The sequence below is a fragment of the Oncorhynchus gorbuscha genome, linkage group LG22 (assembly GCF_021184085.1).
Source record: "Oncorhynchus gorbuscha isolate QuinsamMale2020 ecotype Even-year linkage group LG22, OgorEven_v1.0, whole genome shotgun sequence".
In the NCBI taxonomy this organism is placed as follows: domain Eukaryota; kingdom Metazoa; phylum Chordata; class Actinopteri; order Salmoniformes; family Salmonidae; genus Oncorhynchus; species Oncorhynchus gorbuscha.
In genome coordinates, this window is record NC_060194.1 from 16,414,495 (window position 1) to 16,433,794 (window position 19,300).

Genomic DNA, 19,300 nt, shown 5'->3' on the forward strand with positions numbered 1-19,300 from the left:
TTGGGCATTCTCCCAACCTGTATTGGAACCGAGCTTCCAACTCCTGATGCCAATGTTCGCACCAACTGTGTCCTGTGGATTGGCCTTGTTCCCTTCCTCCGAGCTAGTGGCAGTGCTGATGCCATATGACTCAAGTATCTACAAATGCTCATTAGGCAGTGCAGCATCTGAAAACAGTGGCAGCTGTATTTTTGTTGTTCAGATCAGGACACTATCCTGAGATTTATCCGCAGTTGGAAAATGCATGAATTGGCAAAAATAAGAGGTGAAATGCATCTGTTAAACTGTAGAAAACATGTGGGTAGCATAAGATGAACAGTGAGTTGAAAGCTGGATCAGAGGCCTAGGCCACAGTGAGCCAAACATTAATTGGCATCTTTCTAACAAAAAGAAAGCAAGGACAAATGACACACACGCAGCATGGAACAATTTTGGGGTAATTTGTTTTGGAACTTTAATAAATAATTTCAGAAATAAAGTAATGCAAAATGTGAATGATGAAATAAAAAGGCACTTTAAAAACTGTGTTCTTACAACTAAGTGGGATGTTTGAAATTCTACAAAGATCTGAATGACGTCACTCCCTTAACACTGATCTTTATAACTGAAATGTAGTCACCATTATTCAATGGAAGAGTTTGATTAAACCATCTAATTAGAAGAGAATTATTCAACAGTAAAGAAAAACACGCTGAGGATACGGGTCAAGTAATAAACCATTCAGAACCCCATTCAGAACTCAATTTCTGTAACTGAAGCAAGACACTTAAAAATAAGGCATATTGTTTGCAAACAAGGCAGTGAGTTCTGTAATATTTGGCATCGCTATTAATTAAGAGTTTAATAGGGACCTGAGTTTTTTAAAACTAAACAATTTAAACCTGGAGCCCATAATACTACTAATGTACATTAATGTCATTTTATTTATAAAGATTTACACATATCATGACTATCTTTAAAAAATAAACATTTAAATTGATTGTTCAGGTTGAATAATAAATTGATTAACATACCTTTGCTTCCAGCCCTTTTCTGTGACTAAAATATGGCTTTACACAGAATTTCCTACAAACTGTACACATTACAATTTACTGCTGTCCTAATGGCCAGCTATCTCTAAGTATCTTGTCCCATATCGACATCCAATTTCACCCTCAAAAACAGAAATAATGGCTCCACGGTTCTATGAAAGGCACAACCACACCTTCAATGACCTTGCCAGTCATGTGGCAAAAATAAAATCAGTTTAAACATTCCGCCAAGTTCCACAAAAAAGTAAAAACCAAAGTTTATACATACTGTACAATTTTTCAATTCAAATGATGCATAGAAAAAAATGGTTAGTAAAACATATTGAAATAGTGGCAAAATGCACTGCTATTATTTGGTGACTACAAAAACAAACCATGAACATAAACCCCCCACAATATTATTTTGCATACAGTGTTGTAATGACAGAGAGGATTCTCAATCATTTGCCCTCGTATTTTGGATTGACAACAGTTGTTACAGCACTCTTGTAGATGGGATTCTCACCCTGCAAAAGACAAGCAAAAAGAGTGAGAAAAAGAGCAATCATGGATACATTGTCTTTGTCCCAAATGGCAGCCTATTCCCCATTTTTTTATTAACCTTTTATTTAACTACACACATACATACACAGTGGGGAGAACAAGTATTTGATAACCTGCAAAATCGGCAGTGTTTCCTACTTAAAGCATGTAGAGGTCTGTCATTTTTATCATAGGTACACTTCAACTCTGAGAGACGGAATTGAAAACAAAATCCAGAAAATCACATTGTATGATTTGTAAGTAATTAATTTGCATTTTATTGCATGACATAAGTATTTGATCACCTACCACCAGTAAGAATTCCAGCTCATACAGACCTGTTTGTTTTTCTTTGAGAAACCCTCCTGTTCTCCACTCATTACCTGTATTAACTGCACCTGTTTGAACTTGTTTGAAAGACACCTGTTCACACAATCAAACAGACTCCAACCTCTCCACAATGGCCAACACCAGAGAGCTGTGTAAGGACATCAGGGTTCAAATTGTAGACCTGCACAAGGCTGGGATGGGCTACAGGACAATAGGCAAGAAGCTTGGTGAGAAGGCAACAGCTGTTGGCGCAATTATTAGAAAATGGAAGAAGTTCAAGATGACTGTCAATCACCCTTGGTCTGGGGCTCCATGCAAGATCTCACCTCGTGGGGCATCAGCGATCATGAGGAAGGTGAGGGATACGCCCAGAACTACACGGCAGGACCTGGTCAATGCCCTGAAGAGAGCTGGGACCACAGTCTCAAAGGAAATCATTAGTAACACACTACGCATGGATTAAAATCCTGCAGCGCACGCAAGGTCCCCCTGCTCAAGCCAGTGCATGTCCAGGCCCGTCTGAAGTTTTCCAATGACCATCTGGATGATCCAGAGAAGGAATAGGATAAGGTCATGTGGTCTGATGAGACAAAAATAGCTTTTTGGTCTAAACTTCACTCGCTGTGTTTGGAGGAAGAAGAAGGATGAGTACAACCCCAAGAACACCATCCCAAACGTGAAGCACGGAGGTGGAAACATCATTCTTTGGGGATGCTTTTCTGCAAAGGGGACAGGACGACTGCACCGTAGTGAGGGGGGTATGGATGGGGCCATGTATCGCGAGATCTTGGCCAACAGCCTCCCTCCCTTAGTAAGAGCATTGAAGATGGGTCGTGGCTGGGTCTTCCAGCATGACAACGACACGAAACACACAGCCAGGGCAACTAAGGAGTGGCTCCGTAAGAAGCATCTCAAGGTCCTGGAGTGGCCTAGCCAGTCTCCAGACCTGATCCCAATAGAAAATATTTGAAGGGAGCTGAAAGTCTGTATTGCCCAGCGACAGCCCCGAAACCTGTATGGGGGAGTGGGCCAAAATCCCTGCTGCAGTGTGTGCAAACCTGGCCAAGAACTACAGGAAACATATGATCACAGTAATTGCAAACAGAGGTTTTTGTACCAAATATTAAGTTCTGCTTTTCTGATGTATCAAATACTTATGTCATGCAAATTAATTACAAAAAATAAAATCATACAATGTGATTTTCTGGATTTTTGTGTTAAACTGTGAGAGATGGAATCTAAGTGTACCTATGATAAAAAATTACAGATCTCTACATGCTTTATAAGTAGGAAAACCTGCAAAATCAGCAGTGTATGAAATACTTGTTCTCCCCACTGTACATACATAACTATTTTTGACCAGGGCCCATAGGTGCCATTTGGAATGTAGTCCAAAAAGAGAATAATTTGGTTAGAACGACTTCACATATCACATTGTATGGTTAAAATGAATTCCAGAGCAGCACGTCTCCATTTGGACAATACGATTTTCAACATTTCAATAGGGATTTGCGAACAAAGCAGTCACCTGTCCTATAATCTAGCATGTTAATGGCACACCCAACAACATGCAGTTAAATACATGTTAAACCTTAACCCATTTAAAATAATGCAGAGCGAATTGAATAGATGTTGGTGAGCTACAGACCACCGTAGTTTAAGAAAATATATATCCCGTTTTATTAAGTGATTCATTTTTAGACAAATGTGTTCTTCAGGTTGCCTCAGACAGTACTAGAAACTTTAAACTCGCTACTGAAATGAGAAAACGGTTATATTACAGCTTTTGCTTTTAAGAAGTTGAATATCTGTTTTTTTCTTAAGAATGAAAATATCAGTGGAAAAGGGTGAAGAAAAGATGCAAAACTGAATCACAAAACACCACAAGGGGAAAGTAAAGTACATGCAGGAAAAGGGAAAAGAGAGATAGGCAATACAAACGTAAACTTATAGGACCACGCCTTTACGCCCATAGCTTGGATTCTGGAACTTATTTATAGGGCTCTTGTATATAGGATTCTCTTGCTGTGGTCAACAATGAGACAGACAGGGGTCAGAGAAAAGAAGAACAAGAAAGAGCATGAAAAGAAAGTAAGCAGTAAAAGATGACAGAATGGAGGGAGTAATGGTTGAGGGACAAAGAAAGCAGAAAAGGTTTACCAACTAGGGGTCTATCCATCATTCAGAATACAAACATATCCAACCCCAATGGTTTAGCAATAGCCATGCTCTTTGAGAATGAGGCTGCGTCCCAAATAGCACCCTATTCCATTTATAGTGCACTACCACTACTTTTGACCAGTACCACTATTTTTGACCAGGGCCCACGGGGGTTCTCGTCAAATGGTAGTGCACTATTTAGGTAATATGGAGCCATTTGGGACTCGACCAGAGGCTATATTCTCTCTCAGCTGTGCACTTTCTCAGCACACAAGTGCTCTGTCATTCTACTATAAACATGGAATACTGTTGCTATGACTGTCAGAGCACACTGAGCAGCTGGATTGAGCTTTATTCTGTTGGTGACCAAGCACACCCGCTCCCTCAGCTTCATTGCCTATTATGGGCATGAAGTACTGATGAGTGGACAGATAGTGGCAGCACTCCTAGCCAGCAAAATGCCCATGGAGGAAAGGCCACTCCCTCAACAGCGTGACAGCACAGAAACCTGGCTCTGCCATTGTTGGCACAAAACAGGAGATGTAGCTGAAGAGATAGCCAAGGCACAAATATAACAGTTGGTTTTCGCACAGATAACCAAGGCAATTAAGTGCATCTCTTGAGATAAGCGTAAAAGGAATGCTGGATGAATGAGCTCTGAAATCACAAGCAGTAAGCTATATATATATATATATATATAAGTGTGTGTGTGTTAGTTAATTTAGGACAGAAATTAATCTCACATTTCAAGAGTAGACCAGGGGCCGTATGCATCTAGTGTCTCTGAATAGGAGTGCTGATCTAGAGTCAGGCCCCCCTATCCATTCAATCTTATTCATTGTGATCTAAAGGCAAAACGGATCCTAGATCAGCACACCTACTCTGAGACACTTTATGAATGCAACCCCAGATATCTGAACAGTGAAAAGAAAGCAAATTACTGCTAATATAAAAGTTGATATTCTTATTTGAAAGCCAGCTGTGCTGGTGTGATCCAACAGGATGCCTTACCGTGTCCCATTTGGCGTTCATCTTCTCCTTCTCGAACTTGGCGAACTCTCTGCGGTCGTGGATGATCATGAGCAGCTTCCAGATGAGCAGTAGGGCCAGGCCAATGAGCACAATGCCCGCCACCACACCAGCCACGATGGGGATGATGTCAGGGCCCGCTGGGCACTCTGGAGTACAGCAGGGAACACACATGGCAACATTATGCATTTACAGTTAATCATATACAATGGACTTGTGTTTTGAAAGGCGTCCGCCAAATAAAATGTATAATTATAGGCCTGCACTTTGGCTCTGTCCCAAATGGCACCCTATAGTACACTCCTTTTGACCAGAGATTATAGGGATTAAAGGTGTCATTAGGGATGCGGGCTGTAAAATGCCATACAGACATGAAGTCATTAGGGCAGGCTATTCCTAAATGGATGATCAAAAATATTTGCTTCTCAATGGTGCAGCACCAGCCATCCACTCACCCAGAGTCTCGACCACGTAGACCTCCCTCATTGTGTCGTTCCTGACGGCGTAGGTGTAGTAGAACCAGCAGTCGTTGGCGTCCCTCTCCTTACAGTGGGATAGGGGGTAGGATTGGTCGGCTGGCTGAGGCAGCTTGTCCCGATCCTTCACTCTGATCAGGTTGAAATAGCTGCAGTCCCTCTGACATGTGTCCTTCTTCTCTCCAGTTTCAAAGGCCCGGCACTGAACACACTCCCTTTTAGAGAGAGGACAATAACATGGTCAGGCTATAGCCATACAGATAGGTATTAAGATGAATAAAAACTGATTTATCATTGTCTGTTTTTTTAATTGAATTAATACCATTTTTTCCCCCAGGTTATACAGTGCCTTCGGAAAGTATTCAGACTCCTCGACTTTTTCCACATTCTGTTAGGTTACAGCCTTACTCTAAAATGTATGGCCCTCAATCCACACACACACACACACACACTTCTTAAAGAAATTTCTGCTGATTCATTTTTTTTTAAAAGGTATCATATTACATAAGTATTCAGACCCTTTACTCAGTACTTTGCTAAATCACCTTTGGCAGCGATTATAACTTAGTCTTCTTGGGTATGACACTACAAGCTTGGCACACCTGTAATTGAGGACTTTGTTCCATTCTGCTCTGCAGATCCTCTCAAGCTCTGTCAGGTTGGAAGGGGAGCATCGCTGCACCAATATTGTCAGGTCTCTCTGTTCGATCGGGTTCAAATCCGGGTTCTGGCTGGGCCACTCAAGGACATTTAGAGACTTGTCCCAAAGCCACTCCTGCGTGGTCTTGGCTGTGTGCTTAGGGTCGTTGACCTGTTTGAAGGTGAACCTTCGCCCCAGTCTGAAGTCTTGAGCGCTCTGGAACAGGTTTTCATTAAGGACCTCTGTACATCTTTGCCTCCATCCTGACTAGTCTCCCAGTCTCTGCTGCTGAAAAACATCCCCACAGCATGATGCTGCTTTCCTCCAGACGTGACGCTTGGCATTCAGGCCAAAGAGTCCAATCTTGGTTTAATTAGACCAGAGAACCTTCTTTCTAATGGTCAGTCTAGGTGCCTTTTGGCAAACTCGAAGCGGACTGTCATGTGCCTTTTACTGAGGAGTGACTTCAGTCTGGCCACTCTACCATAAAGGCCTGATTGATTGAGTGCTGCAGAGATTGTTGTCCTTCTGGAACGGTCTCCCATCTCCACAGAGGAACTCGGGTTCTTGGTCACCTCCCTGACCAAAGCCCTTCTCTCCCCGAGAGACTTGGTGGTTCCAAATGTCTTTCATTTAAGAATGATGGAGGCCACTGTGTTCTTGGGGACCTTCAATGCTGCAGAAATGTTTTGGTACCCTTCCCCAGATCTACGGACAATTCCTTCGACTTCAAGGCTTGGTTTTTGCTCTGACATGCACTGTCAACGGTGGGACCTTATATTGACAGGTGTTCGCCTTTCCAAACCATGTCCAATCAATTTAATTTACCACAGGCAGACTCCAATAAAGTTGTAGAAACACATTTTCAAGTCTCCTAGCAAAGGGATTGAATACTTATGTAAATAAGCTAAAAACCAGTTTTTGCTTTGTCATTATGGGGTATTGTGTGTAGATTGAGGAATTATTTTTATTTAATCAATTTTAGAATAAGGCTGTAATGTTACAAAATGTGGAAAAAGTCAATGGGTCTGAATCCTTCCAAAGGCAATGTACAAATCCATAACTCCCTGTCAGCATTGTGGGTGGGTAATAACAGAGATAAAGAGACGATGTTGTCTATGGTTAACACCCTGAACAGGGACTCACTTGTGCTCAGCGCAGACTCCGGGGCAGGTGGGGCAGATCTCACAGGTGGGGCCCTGGAACTTGGGGTTGGTGCATTTGCAGACGCCACACTCGCAGGTGCCCCGGCCATTACATATCTGCTTGTTGGCTGCCAGGCAGGTGGAGGTGTCCAGGGAACAGTCGCAGGCGCTGCCTGTGTAGTTGGCATCGCAGATACACACCCTGCACTCACAACGCCCATGTCCTAGTAGAAGGGAGGATAAAATAAGAGATTGAATCTATGCTAGGCCTACACAACACAGCCATCCATTTTGAAGAATCATCCAATCAAACATTTTCTTTCAGTAAGTTAGGCCGTGGCTGAGGAAAGGTGGAGAATGCACCAATTTGAGAAAATGGACGATTCATGATATGCTGTACATTTTAAAAACACGTTCTTTCAGTATTTGATTCTCTAGATGTTACAGTATGCAGCAGTGTTGAATGAATACAATAGGTCCACGAAAACTTGCATACATTCAAACAAAGAGGGCCAGCCACAGGTCCTACCTCCACAGAGTTTGTTGTTGGAGCGGTCACAGTTGAAGTTGTCACAGTCGCAGAATTTCCCGCTGTACCGTTCCTCGGGGTTCTCCCTCTTCTTACACTCACAAGTTCCACACACACAGTCTCCGTTGTTGCTGCAGATGTCTGTACCGTTGTCCTTCCGACAGTTACCGTCCAGGTCGTCTGTCCTCACCTCGTCTGTGCTGCACTCACACAGTCTGCCGATACGTCCTTCGTTGCACCTGAGCCAAAGCAAGATCGTATTCATTAGTGCACATGGAAGCAAAAAATGTCACTGCGGAAAACAGAAACAAGCATTTCTTATTGGATAAGTTAATGTAGTCCCTTTTGGTCCTTTTTCTACCATTTGGATCCTAGTGAATATGACCCATATAGTTTCAGAAGAACATTATGGTAATTCACACCTGAAAATCAGAACCCAAACCAGTGTTTTATGTTGTGCCTACCTGCAGGCTCCACACTCAAAGGTCCCGTTGCCATTGTGGCAGATCTTGCTGAGAGGTTCTCCGCCTTTGGAACATTCACATTCGCAGATGAAGTTGAGGACGATCTCCACATCCTCATTGAAACCCAGCGGCTTGATCCTAATGGTCTCTGACTTGCCTTGAGATGGACACTTTTGGGACTCGATGGTAATGTCAAAGGACACCTAGGAGATAGGATAATAGAAGGCATTAGTAAGCTCCTGGAGACTGGTCTTGAGAAAGACCTCTGAGCTGAAACGTTGAGTCAAATATATTCCCTCTTGTTTTTCCAATAGTAACCGCCTAAAAATGTCTTGGATGGTTAACAAATTTTTCTAGATGTATTACATTGACAAATGTAAATTCTCCACCCCTATTTCAATAGAGACTAGACCACCAATGACAGGAAGCGCCCGCTCTCACTTACCTCATCTCCAATGGAGATGTTAGAGCATTTTCTTCCGTTCTCTCCCGTACCAACCACACCATTCTTGCAGATGGACTTGTATTTTATGGACACACCTTCAGGCACCTTGTTGTTCTCCAGAATGACTTCAGATGAAAGAGACTACCAAACACAAAGAATGTTAACCAAATGTGTCAATAGAAAACACCTGGTAAAAAGTAGTACACTATTTGGGAATAGGGTGCATTTGGGACAGATCCCAGGTATTGATATTCTGCACAGTAATTACTAGCTTCACATCAAAACAGCCTTTCCCATTCAAAGCTGGTGTCAAAGCGAGGGGGTTGAACTCACATTGTAAGAATCGATAATGAGCTTGATGACGTTGCTGGAGTTGGAGGACAGGGTTCCTACTGCTGACTTGGGGATGAGATTCTTCAGTTCCTTGTAAACCGGCTGGAATTCCTCAGTAACTGCAAAAATTGTCTGAATATTGTTGTCGCTCAGTTTCTGGACCAAATGGGCAATGGAGGGATAGTCCTATTAATTGAAAAGAAATGCAAGATGAAAATGTCAAAACAAACATCCAACGATCTATACCACAGAGACATCAGCCAGTCATACAGCATATTATACCATATATGATAACCTTATTGTCCGTTCACATGGAAATTCATTTTGTGAGGTGAGCACACAAAATAAGCACACTATAATGCAACAAATGCAATACAAAATGTCTGGAAGGTATAGAGTATATAGTATACAGAGAAACACATACGTAGTAATGGCTCATGGTGTACATGTTGTTTTCCAGATGACACTTTCCATCGTTGGGCAGAACGATGCCGCCCAGTTTGCCGTCTCCAGCAAAGTGGAACCCAGCGTCAGTGGAGAACACCAGCAGACGAGTGACGTTCCTCCAGCCAATGGCATCCTGCAGGGGGATGGACAGAAACAAATACAACCAATTAGAGCTCTCGAAAAATAAATTGTCCAAAATATATCAAAATTCCTTGTTGCAATGCTTTGCACTAGGGCTAAACCAATTTAGTCGACTAGTCGATTGTTTGGTTGATAAGCTGTACTTTAAGTCAGGCAGTAGCAACATTTTTATAAACAAATCATGGTGTATAAGACACCTGTCTGATGGACTGATTCATTGGTATTTTATTACATTCCCCAATAGCTGTTGCAAAAGCAGCAGCTACTCTTCCTGGAGTCCACACAAAACATGAAACATAATACAGAACATCATTAGACAAGAACAGAACTACATACATTTTTAAAAAGGCACACGTAGCCTACATATCAATGCATACACAAACTATCTAGGTCAAATAAGGGAGAGGCGTTGTGCTGTTTTTTGAAACCAGGTTTTCTGTTTATTTTAGCAATATGAGATAGAAGGTCCATGCAATAAGGGCTCTATATAATACTGTACGTCTTCTTGAATTTGTTCTGGACTTGGAGACTATGAAAAGACCCCTGGTGGCTTGTCTGGTGGGATAAGTGTGTAAGTTGACTATGCAATCAATTTGGGACTTTCAACACATTGCATCACTTCTTATTTTTATAAGAAACGTTAGTCTCCTCAACTCTTAGCCAAGAGAGACTGGCATGCATAGTATTTATAAGCCCTCTTGATTACAAATATGAGCAAAACGTGCAGCTCTGTTCTGGGCCAGATGCAGCTTAACTAGGTCTTTCCTTGCAGCACTGGACCACACGGCTGGACAATAATCAGGATTAGACTAAACTAGAGCCTGCAGAACTTGCTTTTTGGAGTGTGGTGGCCGTGGGGATGGCACAGTCCATCGGTGTAAGACTTTTGCTACTGGAATTGTATATGGTTATATTATGTAAAAACAATGGTGCAAAAATAATATTATTTTATAACAAATGCGCTTTGTCCCGCCCGCGTTAGATAGTGGTTGCTGTCCTCGGTTCTGAAACACAGTGCACTGTTAAATTGACGCCTTTTCCTAGACCATGTTGCAATGTGCATAATGGCAAAGTTAACCAGCATATTGGCGTGGAGTACAATGTGGGGGAGACAGCAGCGGAGTTAGGAGATGAAAACAGCCCTTGCCTTAATTGTCGCAGAAAATTGAGGAGAGGGAACCAATTAGGTCTATAAATCAATAGCCTAACTCTTTAATGTGCCTGGCTTTATAAATCATTATATCTACAGAAATAAGACTGATCCTGATGCCTGTGTGATTAATAGCCTACTGATTCTGTGCGCACCAAGCCTCAGGCAACCACAACATGTCAGATAAAGTACACAAATTCAGCTGTTTTTAATATTTGTTATGCTGTAATAAAGGCTTTACACTTGTTTTCCATTAGACCAGCCTCTTGTATTATTTAATTTATTTAGTGTGATTTACACTGTTCTAAATTATTTGTATTTCTATTATTACAATAATAATAAATAATGTTGTTTTCATTGGTAGGCTTAGTATAGTATCCTTGTATAACCACCATTGAGCTGTAGGCCTAAGAGCACATCCTGTTTAGTCTTACTTAGGCCTATATTTCAATACTTATGTAGGCTACTGTATCAATCAATAATGTATTAGTTCATGTTATCCCAGCATAGGAGTCATTCATGATTTGGATAATTAGAGTAAACAATAAATGGGCCTAAACCGTTCCATTTCGGGAATAGCATTCACGAATGAATGCGACTTTAGTCTTTGCTGTAATAAAGGCTATAAAAAAAACAGACTCTGGCACGCTTATTTATTTAATGTTTACAGTCAGAAAATGTATATTGTAATCTAACAGCACCCGTTTGACACACACAAAATGCACGCAGCGCTTGCGCCTCACGTTTTTCTTGATCTCCAGTATTTTCCACAACTAGTCAAATTTGTTCCACACATTGACTTCCCCTTTACCTCCTGAGCAACCAGTAAACATTCCCCAGTTTCAAGTGTATTTGTCACGTCCTCTGCATCCATTTTGCTGTCATGGGTTACGGTGTTCAGAGTTAGTAATAACCAATTTATTGATGATATGCTATAGGTCAGGCCCTATTGGTCACATGCATGTGATGCATACGTGTCATGTGAAGAGAGCAAGAGTTGAGGGAATAGGGAATGTTTTAACAAATTGAGGGATTTCAGTAATAACATTTCAGTCAGAAATGGCTGCAATTATGTTGCAGCTTCAGCAACACGGGCAGTGTGAACACAATGTTGGTGTTCTGTGGTGGTCGCTACAGCAGGGAGGAGAGAGAAACAATGGGTGCTAGTCACAGTCACTTGCAGTTTTGTTTTAACAGTCTGAGCCAGGCCCATCACAATCAAATCAATTGCGGTCGGACTCCTGCTAGTCATTTGTGTGTCTTAATTATTTAATCAAACTGGATCGCTTAAAGCACCAGACAAGCTCAGTGCCTATAGTTGATTTGATTAAAATGCATAGAATGTGTCTACAGTGCCTTGCGAAAGTATTCGGCCCCCTTTAACTTTGCGACCTTTTGCCACATTTCAGGCTTCAAACATAAAGATATAAAACTGTATTTTTTTGTGAAGAATCAACAACAAGTGGGACACAATCATGAAGTGGAACGACATTTATTGGATATTTCAAACTTTTTTAACAAATCAAAACTAAAAAATTTGGGCGTGTAAAATTATTCAGCCCCTTTACTTTCAGTGCAGCAAACTCTCTCCACAAGTTCAGTGAGGATCTCTGAATGATCCAATGTTGACCTAAATGACTAATGATGATAAATACAATCCACCTGTGTGTAATCAAGTCTCCGTATAAATGCACCTGCACTGTGATAGTCTCAGAGGTCCGTTAAAAGCACAGAGAGCATCATGAAGAACAAGGAACACACCAGGCAGGTCCGAAATACTGTTGTGAAGAAGTTTAAAGCCAGATTTGGATACAAAAAGATTTCCCAAGCTTTAAACATCTCAAGGAGCACTGTGCAAGCGATAATATTGAAATGGAAGGAGTATCACACCATTGCAAATCTACCAAGACCTGGCCGTCCCTCTAAACATTCAGCTCATACAAGGAGAAGACTGATCAGAGATGCAGCCAAGAGGCCCATGATCACTCTGGATGAACTGCAGAGATCTACAGCTGAGGTGGGAGACTCTGTCCATAGGACAACAATCAGTCGTATATTGCACAAATCTGGGCTTTACGGAAGAGTGGCAAGAAGAAAGCCATTTCTTAAAGATATCCATAAAAAGTGTTGTTTAAAGTTTGCCACAAGCCACCTGGGAGACACGCCAAACATGTGGAAGAAGGTGCTCTGGTCAGATGAAACCAAAATTGAACTTTTTGGCAACAATGCAAAACATTATGTTTGGCGTAAAAGCAACACAGCTCATCACCCTGAACACACCATCCCCACTGTCAAACATGGTGGTGGCATCATCATGGTTTAGGCCTGCTTTTCTTCAGCGGGGAGAGGGAAGATGGTTAAAATTGATGGGAAGATGGATGGAGCCAAATATAGGACCATTCTGGAAGAAAACCTGATGGAGTCTGCAAAAGACCTGAGACTGGGACGGAGATGTGTCTTCCAACAAGACAATGATTCAAAACATAAAGCAAAATCTACAATGGAATGGTTCAAAAATAAACATATCCAGGTGTTAGAATGGCCAAGTCAAAGTCCAGACCTGAATCCAATCGAGAATCTGTGGAAAGAACTGAAAACTGCTGTTCACAAATGCTCTCCATTCAACCTCACTGAGCTCGAGCTGTTTTGCAAGGAGGAATGGGAAAAAATGTCAGTCTCTCGATGTGCAAAACTGAGAGACATATACCCCAAGCAACTTACAGCTGTAATCGCAGCAAAAGGTGGCGCTACAAAGTATTAACTTAAGGGGGCTGAATAATTTTGCACGCCCAATTTTTCAGTTTTTGATTTGTTAAAAAAGTTTGAAATATCCAATGTCGTTCCACTTCATGATTGTGTCCCACTTGTTGTTGATTCTTCACAAAAAAATACAGTTTTATATCTTTATGTTTGAAGCCTGAAATGTGGCAAAAGGTCGCAAAGTTCAAGGGGGCCGAATACTTTCGCAAGGCACTGTATATATGGAGAAATATATTTTCTAATTTTCAACCAACCGATTAGTCGAATGAACAGACAACTTTAGTTTTTTGGGTACAGCCCTACTTTCCACTGGCTGGTATTATTTCAATCATTCACCATTCTAGACGAATTGGAACATTTCTGTACTTCTGGGCTGGTATAAAGAGTCTTATATTAGAAGTGCTGATCTAGAATCAGGTCCCCCCTGTCCGTGTAATCTTATTTATCTTGATCAGTAGTACTACTGATTGATCCTAGATCAGTCGTACTACTCTGTGCTTTATGAATGCAGGCCCTTAACGGAGACTAGCACACTTAGCCCAGGCCAGGTCACTCACCCCACAGACCGCCACCTGCATGATGGCATCGAAGCCTCCCTCAGGGGAGTCCAGGTTTCCAGAGATCTGCTGCTTGCTGACCAGGCTGTTGAACTGCTGCCCATTCTCGGTCAACTTGAGCACGTTCTTATAGCTGAAAGGGCTGGTGCAGTTCTCATTGCTCGTGCAGGGGTTCAACAGCCTGGCTGGGGTGGTGCTGATGTAGGGCATCACAGTCTTCTCCACAAATGAGCCGAAACCTGGTTAGGAAAACAGTCAAGGTTTAGAAAGAGCTGGCAGAGGAGGCAGAAATGGGTAGCATCTGGCTGTAGCTAAGGAGGATGGACAGGAGTTGGGAAACCAAGATCTAACATCCAAAGACAGGCTAGTGGCAGGGGGAGGCAGGAGAGAAACATTGAGGAGTGGTGTCCCCCATCTTATAACCCTGTAGCTGGCCTACAGACAGGCAGAGATGGCCAACAACTAACTACCTATCTGTATAAAGAAGACCTTTTATAGTCGGTTGAAGAGTTGTTTTACTTTGAACGTTTTAAAGTTGAATGTGTCTTACCAATCTTGAAGTCTGACGTGATCTCCTGCATCTCACGCATCAGGTCAGTCCCCAGGTTCTTGACGTTCTCCAAATCGTCTTTCATGGAGAAAGAGAGGTCCATCAAGTAGTAGAGGTCGATCGGGTAGTCCTCTGCCCGCTTGAACTTCAACTTAAACGTCTGGGCCTCACCTGCATGGTGGAAATAGAATGGAACAGATTCAGAGAACATGATGACTTCATCATTCCGGATGATACAAACAGCAACAGGATTCTGACTGACAATTTAGATATAGCCATCAATGACTGCATGTTAATATAAAGTTCAAGAAATATTTAACATCCTAGCAGGAGGCAGGGCCGGTATTCACAAAACCTCTTATTAGAGTAGGATTGCTGATCTAGGATCAGTTCCTCAATGTCCATCTAATCTTATTCATTATGACCTACAAGATAACTCCTGACCTGATATAGGATCAGATTGAAGTTTTTACCAGATCGGAGGTTGAGGCTGAGTTTCTGGGGCTGGATCTGAGTGATCTGGTCAGGCTTCAGCTTCTCGGCCACATCCTTCTTGCGGTTGGTGACGGGCTTGTCCTTGTCGATGGAGATACTGCCCCGGGGGTTCTCGATCTTGGCCTTACTGCAGCCCTTCGTGATCAGGGACTTCAGCTCATCACAGCGAGCTGACTTAGACTCTCCCTGCTTCAGGAAGTCCTGCACAGAGAAAGAAAACAAAACACGTCGTCATTAGCGATGACAAACAACCCAAACTTTATTTACCGACTTTTCACAATAGTTATCATAGATACAAAAATACACGGTATGCCTGTCAAGACTGGCCCTTGACTAGAAGTGCTCTGGAGGTTTGGATTTTAATTACTTCTGTCCTCTAGCTATTTAACGTTACCCTGCATGTGCAAGCTATTTGAACACTTTCTCTGAGTCCCTAATGGCACCCTATATTGTACACTACTTTTGACCATGGCCCATAGGACTCTGGTCTAAAGTAGTGCACTATGTAGGGAATAGAGCGAATTTGGGACACAGGAATAGGCCATTCTCCGTCGGGAACAGGCAAAGTTTAGATTGGATGCACATGATTTTACACAAGGTACTGCAGTGGTTTGCCAAAGACAATGTGCCAAGTCTGAATGAATATAGTACTATGTCTGGCCTCACTCTTAAAAAGGGGATTTTTCTGAATCAAACCATCAACATAATTTTATAATGGGTATTATTGCTGAAGATGTCAGTTTTTGCTTCTGTTCCATCGGTGTTGAACGAGGTACCTGACATTTGGTGTTGCTCATTGAGATTGGTAAACAGGCCAACTGCACTAAGTTCTTCAGCAGCCTGCATTGTTGACCTTTGATAAAGAACAGGCATGCATCCCACATGGCACCCTATTCCCTATATAGTGCACTACACTTGACCCAATGCACTATGTAGGGAATAGGGTGCCGTTTGGAACACAACCCCAGGCAAGCTCTGACAGGAAGCGTCAGGGTGAGTTATGTTCTGCAACGTGACTCACGACGGCTCTGCATTACAATACTCTGAGTTGCCTGCACCCCCCTCCTACCATTTCACAGCAAGCTCTCTACCTGGTATTGTAATGATATCCCTGCCATTGTTAACCTCTAAATACAAAACACTGTTGCGGTAACTGCTTCTAGTTCGCTAAGTCGAAACATTCTGCCCCTGTGAGCGTGTGCACTCAAACAACTATCAAAATATAATAATAATAATAATAAATGCCATTTAGCAGACGCTTTTATCCAAAGCGACTTACAGTCATGTGTGCATACATTCTACGTATGGGTGGTCCCGGGGATCGAACCCACTACCCTGGCGTTACAAGCGCCATGCTCTACCAACTGAGCTACAGAAGGATCAAAAGACACACTTACAGCGTCTGTACACCATCCACATTTCTCTGCCACCTGGATGCATTCCCCACATGATTGTGCATTCGCCTTGATGCAATCACTGCCCTCTGAAAGGAAGAAGCAATACTTTGTAAGAAACAGCCACAACTATTTGCCAAGAGGCAGCATTCAGAAAGTTTGCGTCATAAACGGCACCCGATTCCCCATCTAGTGCACTACTGTGGTCTACTATGGTCAAAAAGTAGTGCACTACATTGTATATAGGGTTCATTTGGGATGCAGAAATTTAAAGCTGCCCCTCTAGCTGGTTAAACATGCTATTTCACTTCTTCCAATATATTCCATTGAAAGCCAAGCAGCTATAGACAATTTTTTGAATACACAACATCCTCCCATTAGGACAGCCGGTCTCCTCAAACCATAATGCAATCCTAAAATTAACTGCCACACAATCATGATCTGAAGAATATGCATCAAAGAGCAACAAAGATAAGTCAAAAGAGCAGACTAAACAGCAAGATGTAGAACATTGTGTGTCTTGTGTGTGTCTCAAATGACCTTACCTTGCTGTGCACTGCAGAAACATAGGATTCCTAATAATGTTGCTATAGAAAGTAGCTTCAGATCCATCTGAAAGGAGAAAACAGACAGTGGATTAATTCAATCTACTGGACATGGATTGAGTGAAGCACATATCATATTCTAAAAGCAAGAAGCCACAAAGATAAGAAAAAAAAAGAAAAGAAAAGATATCTCGATATAGGTATAAAAATTCTCCCTGGTCTTAAAAACCTGCTGTGTAAAACATTGTGTGCTACAGCTTGGAAAATAAATGTGTCTCTGGATGACAACATACTGTTTGTTTTCCTAAAGAAGTTAAATATGCTTCGTGTTTTGTTTCCTTGCCAAGATACTAAACAAGAATTGCGATACTGGCATCTTCCAAGCCGAACAAAAGGACCTCTTTATAAGTCGCAGTGTAGAATATGCATGTCAGTGGTTATGAGGCTGCGGTAAAGCATTTGGTGGAGGGTTTTAAGTGTGAGAACATCTAGATAGGTTTCCTGTATGTGACCAAATCTAACTTTTTGTTAGGCCTCTATCATGAGGGTGTTTTTTGAAGTGTGCAAAACATTTAGCGCAACACGAACAAAGCAAGTTAATTTCATGTAGGGATAGACGGCTGCTGTTTAAGCACGCCGAAGGTAGTCAGGGATGGGAATATCTAGTCCTTCAGATAAGGACCTACACACCCCCAGAGATACACAGAGGACAGGAGTCAAAGTCCTTGCTTTAAATGTGTTCGTCAGCACTTGAAGACATTGTTTGAGCTGCTGCAGCTTAATCATTTTTAACATAAATAGGAAACTAATGCAGCACTCAGAACACTACCACCATTGTCACTGAACAGAAAACCCATCAAAAAACTATTTAGGAGAAGAAGAAAAAGTAATCAGCTGAATTCTGATGTCATTTTCGTTACAAGACCTTGGAAACATGGTGGCCAACATTCATATTGGGCTAACCCCAATACAGAGAAGATCTGTAAGCATTGCACTGCCTACATTTCACAGTAAATATCTGCGTGCGCCATTCCTGAAGACTGCACACAAAGAGATTTCTAAAATTGGTGCACACCATACATACACGTTTCCCGTTGTAAATCAGACCCATCCTGAAACTGCGAGTGTCAACGGGCATTAAACTATTTTATGGCAACAGTAACGCCCTTATTTGCTGTATAATTTGGAAGTATTCGAATTAGGCAGAGGAAATAGCAATAACGAACTTGATCAAATGTCTTTGGAGGTGATGGCAGAAAGTTAAACACTTGCTATAAGCCTAGACAAAAAGTTTATGAAAGAACAACAATTGCAAATAGCTGTGGACCTGTAAACAGACCGTTTGAATTTAATAGGGCCTAATGTTTAGCATTTACTTTTTCTCCAACCTATGCTGCGCTGCCTCCGAATTCTGAAACAATGTCTACTCACAGTGGTAGCCATGCACACTTCAATACTAAATATCAACTGTCTGTTCACCTGTATGCTATATTAACCACACTTAAAATACACTATTTTAAGTATCTAATAGGGCTAAATGATAGATGCGCATGGTGATTTGTTGTAGACTATGACTACTTAGGGAATATGAACCCATCGTGGTTAGTAAAGGCGAAGAAGTTATTCTGCAGTGGTTATGAAAATGTGTGTAAAAAAGCAATAGTCTCCTCGATAAATTTGAAATGACAATATTCAGACTTACGCTACAGAAGTAACCTACAACGGTCTGTTCCACGTCAATAAACTGCACCCCGGATCGGATGGCATACGGCAAAATACATGAACTGGCTTATCTATTTAGTACTGTAAAGTGGATCCAATTATACAAGCGATGGGAAGAACGGTATCCTTGTTGTAGGCATATGCTACCTCGTGACTATGAAACCATCACAGAAAAAAGTGAGGAATTGATTACGCATTGATCATGGAAATTAAATAAATAGCCTAGGAAATAGAGGCCTATTCCTAATTATTTTAAAATGCAATTAAATACATTCTCTATTCTCACTAATGGCAAATGATTGTATCTTGTTATGAACCTGTTCATAGTTATGAATAAGCATGTCCATCATATCTACTTGCAATACAATTAGAGATGCACCAATATGACATTTTGGCCGATACCCAATATTTTCCTTGCCAAAAAAAACGATACCG

General features: G+C 41.7%; 1 protein-coding gene across 2 annotated transcripts in view; it reads right to left on the reverse strand.

Moving 5' to 3' along the window:
* Nucleotides 1–429: 429 nt before the first annotated feature.
* LOC124009519 (integrin beta-1-like) overlaps nt 430–19,300 on the reverse strand; it is a 32,734-nt gene continuing 13,863 nt past the window's right edge. The window contains exons 2-16 of one of the 2 annotated variants that reach the window (XM_046321375.1): nt 17,144–17,210; nt 16,602–16,687; nt 15,183–15,405; nt 14,710–14,880; nt 14,160–14,398; nt 9,529–9,684; nt 9,105–9,290; nt 8,772–8,912; nt 8,327–8,529; nt 7,863–8,101; nt 7,335–7,557; nt 5,528–5,763; nt 5,055–5,221; nt 3,825–3,908; nt 430–1,537 (exon numbers count right to left, since the gene is read on the reverse strand). In XM_046321375.1, coding sequence (XP_046177331.1) covers nt 3,831–3,908; nt 5,055–5,221; nt 5,528–5,763; nt 7,335–7,557; nt 7,863–8,101; nt 8,327–8,529; nt 8,772–8,912; nt 9,105–9,290; nt 9,529–9,684; nt 14,160–14,398; nt 14,710–14,880; nt 15,183–15,405; nt 16,602–16,687; nt 17,144–17,210 — 2,415 coding nt within the window. In that variant the 3' untranslated portion in view covers nt 430–1,537; nt 3,825–3,830. The remainder of the gene's footprint in view (nt 1,538–3,824; nt 3,909–5,054; nt 5,222–5,527; nt 5,764–7,334; nt 7,558–7,862; nt 8,102–8,326; nt 8,530–8,771; nt 8,913–9,104; nt 9,291–9,528; nt 9,685–14,159; nt 14,399–14,709; nt 14,881–15,182; nt 15,406–16,601; nt 16,688–17,143; nt 17,211–19,300) is intronic. The other variant, XM_046321376.1, reaches the window with a different exon arrangement.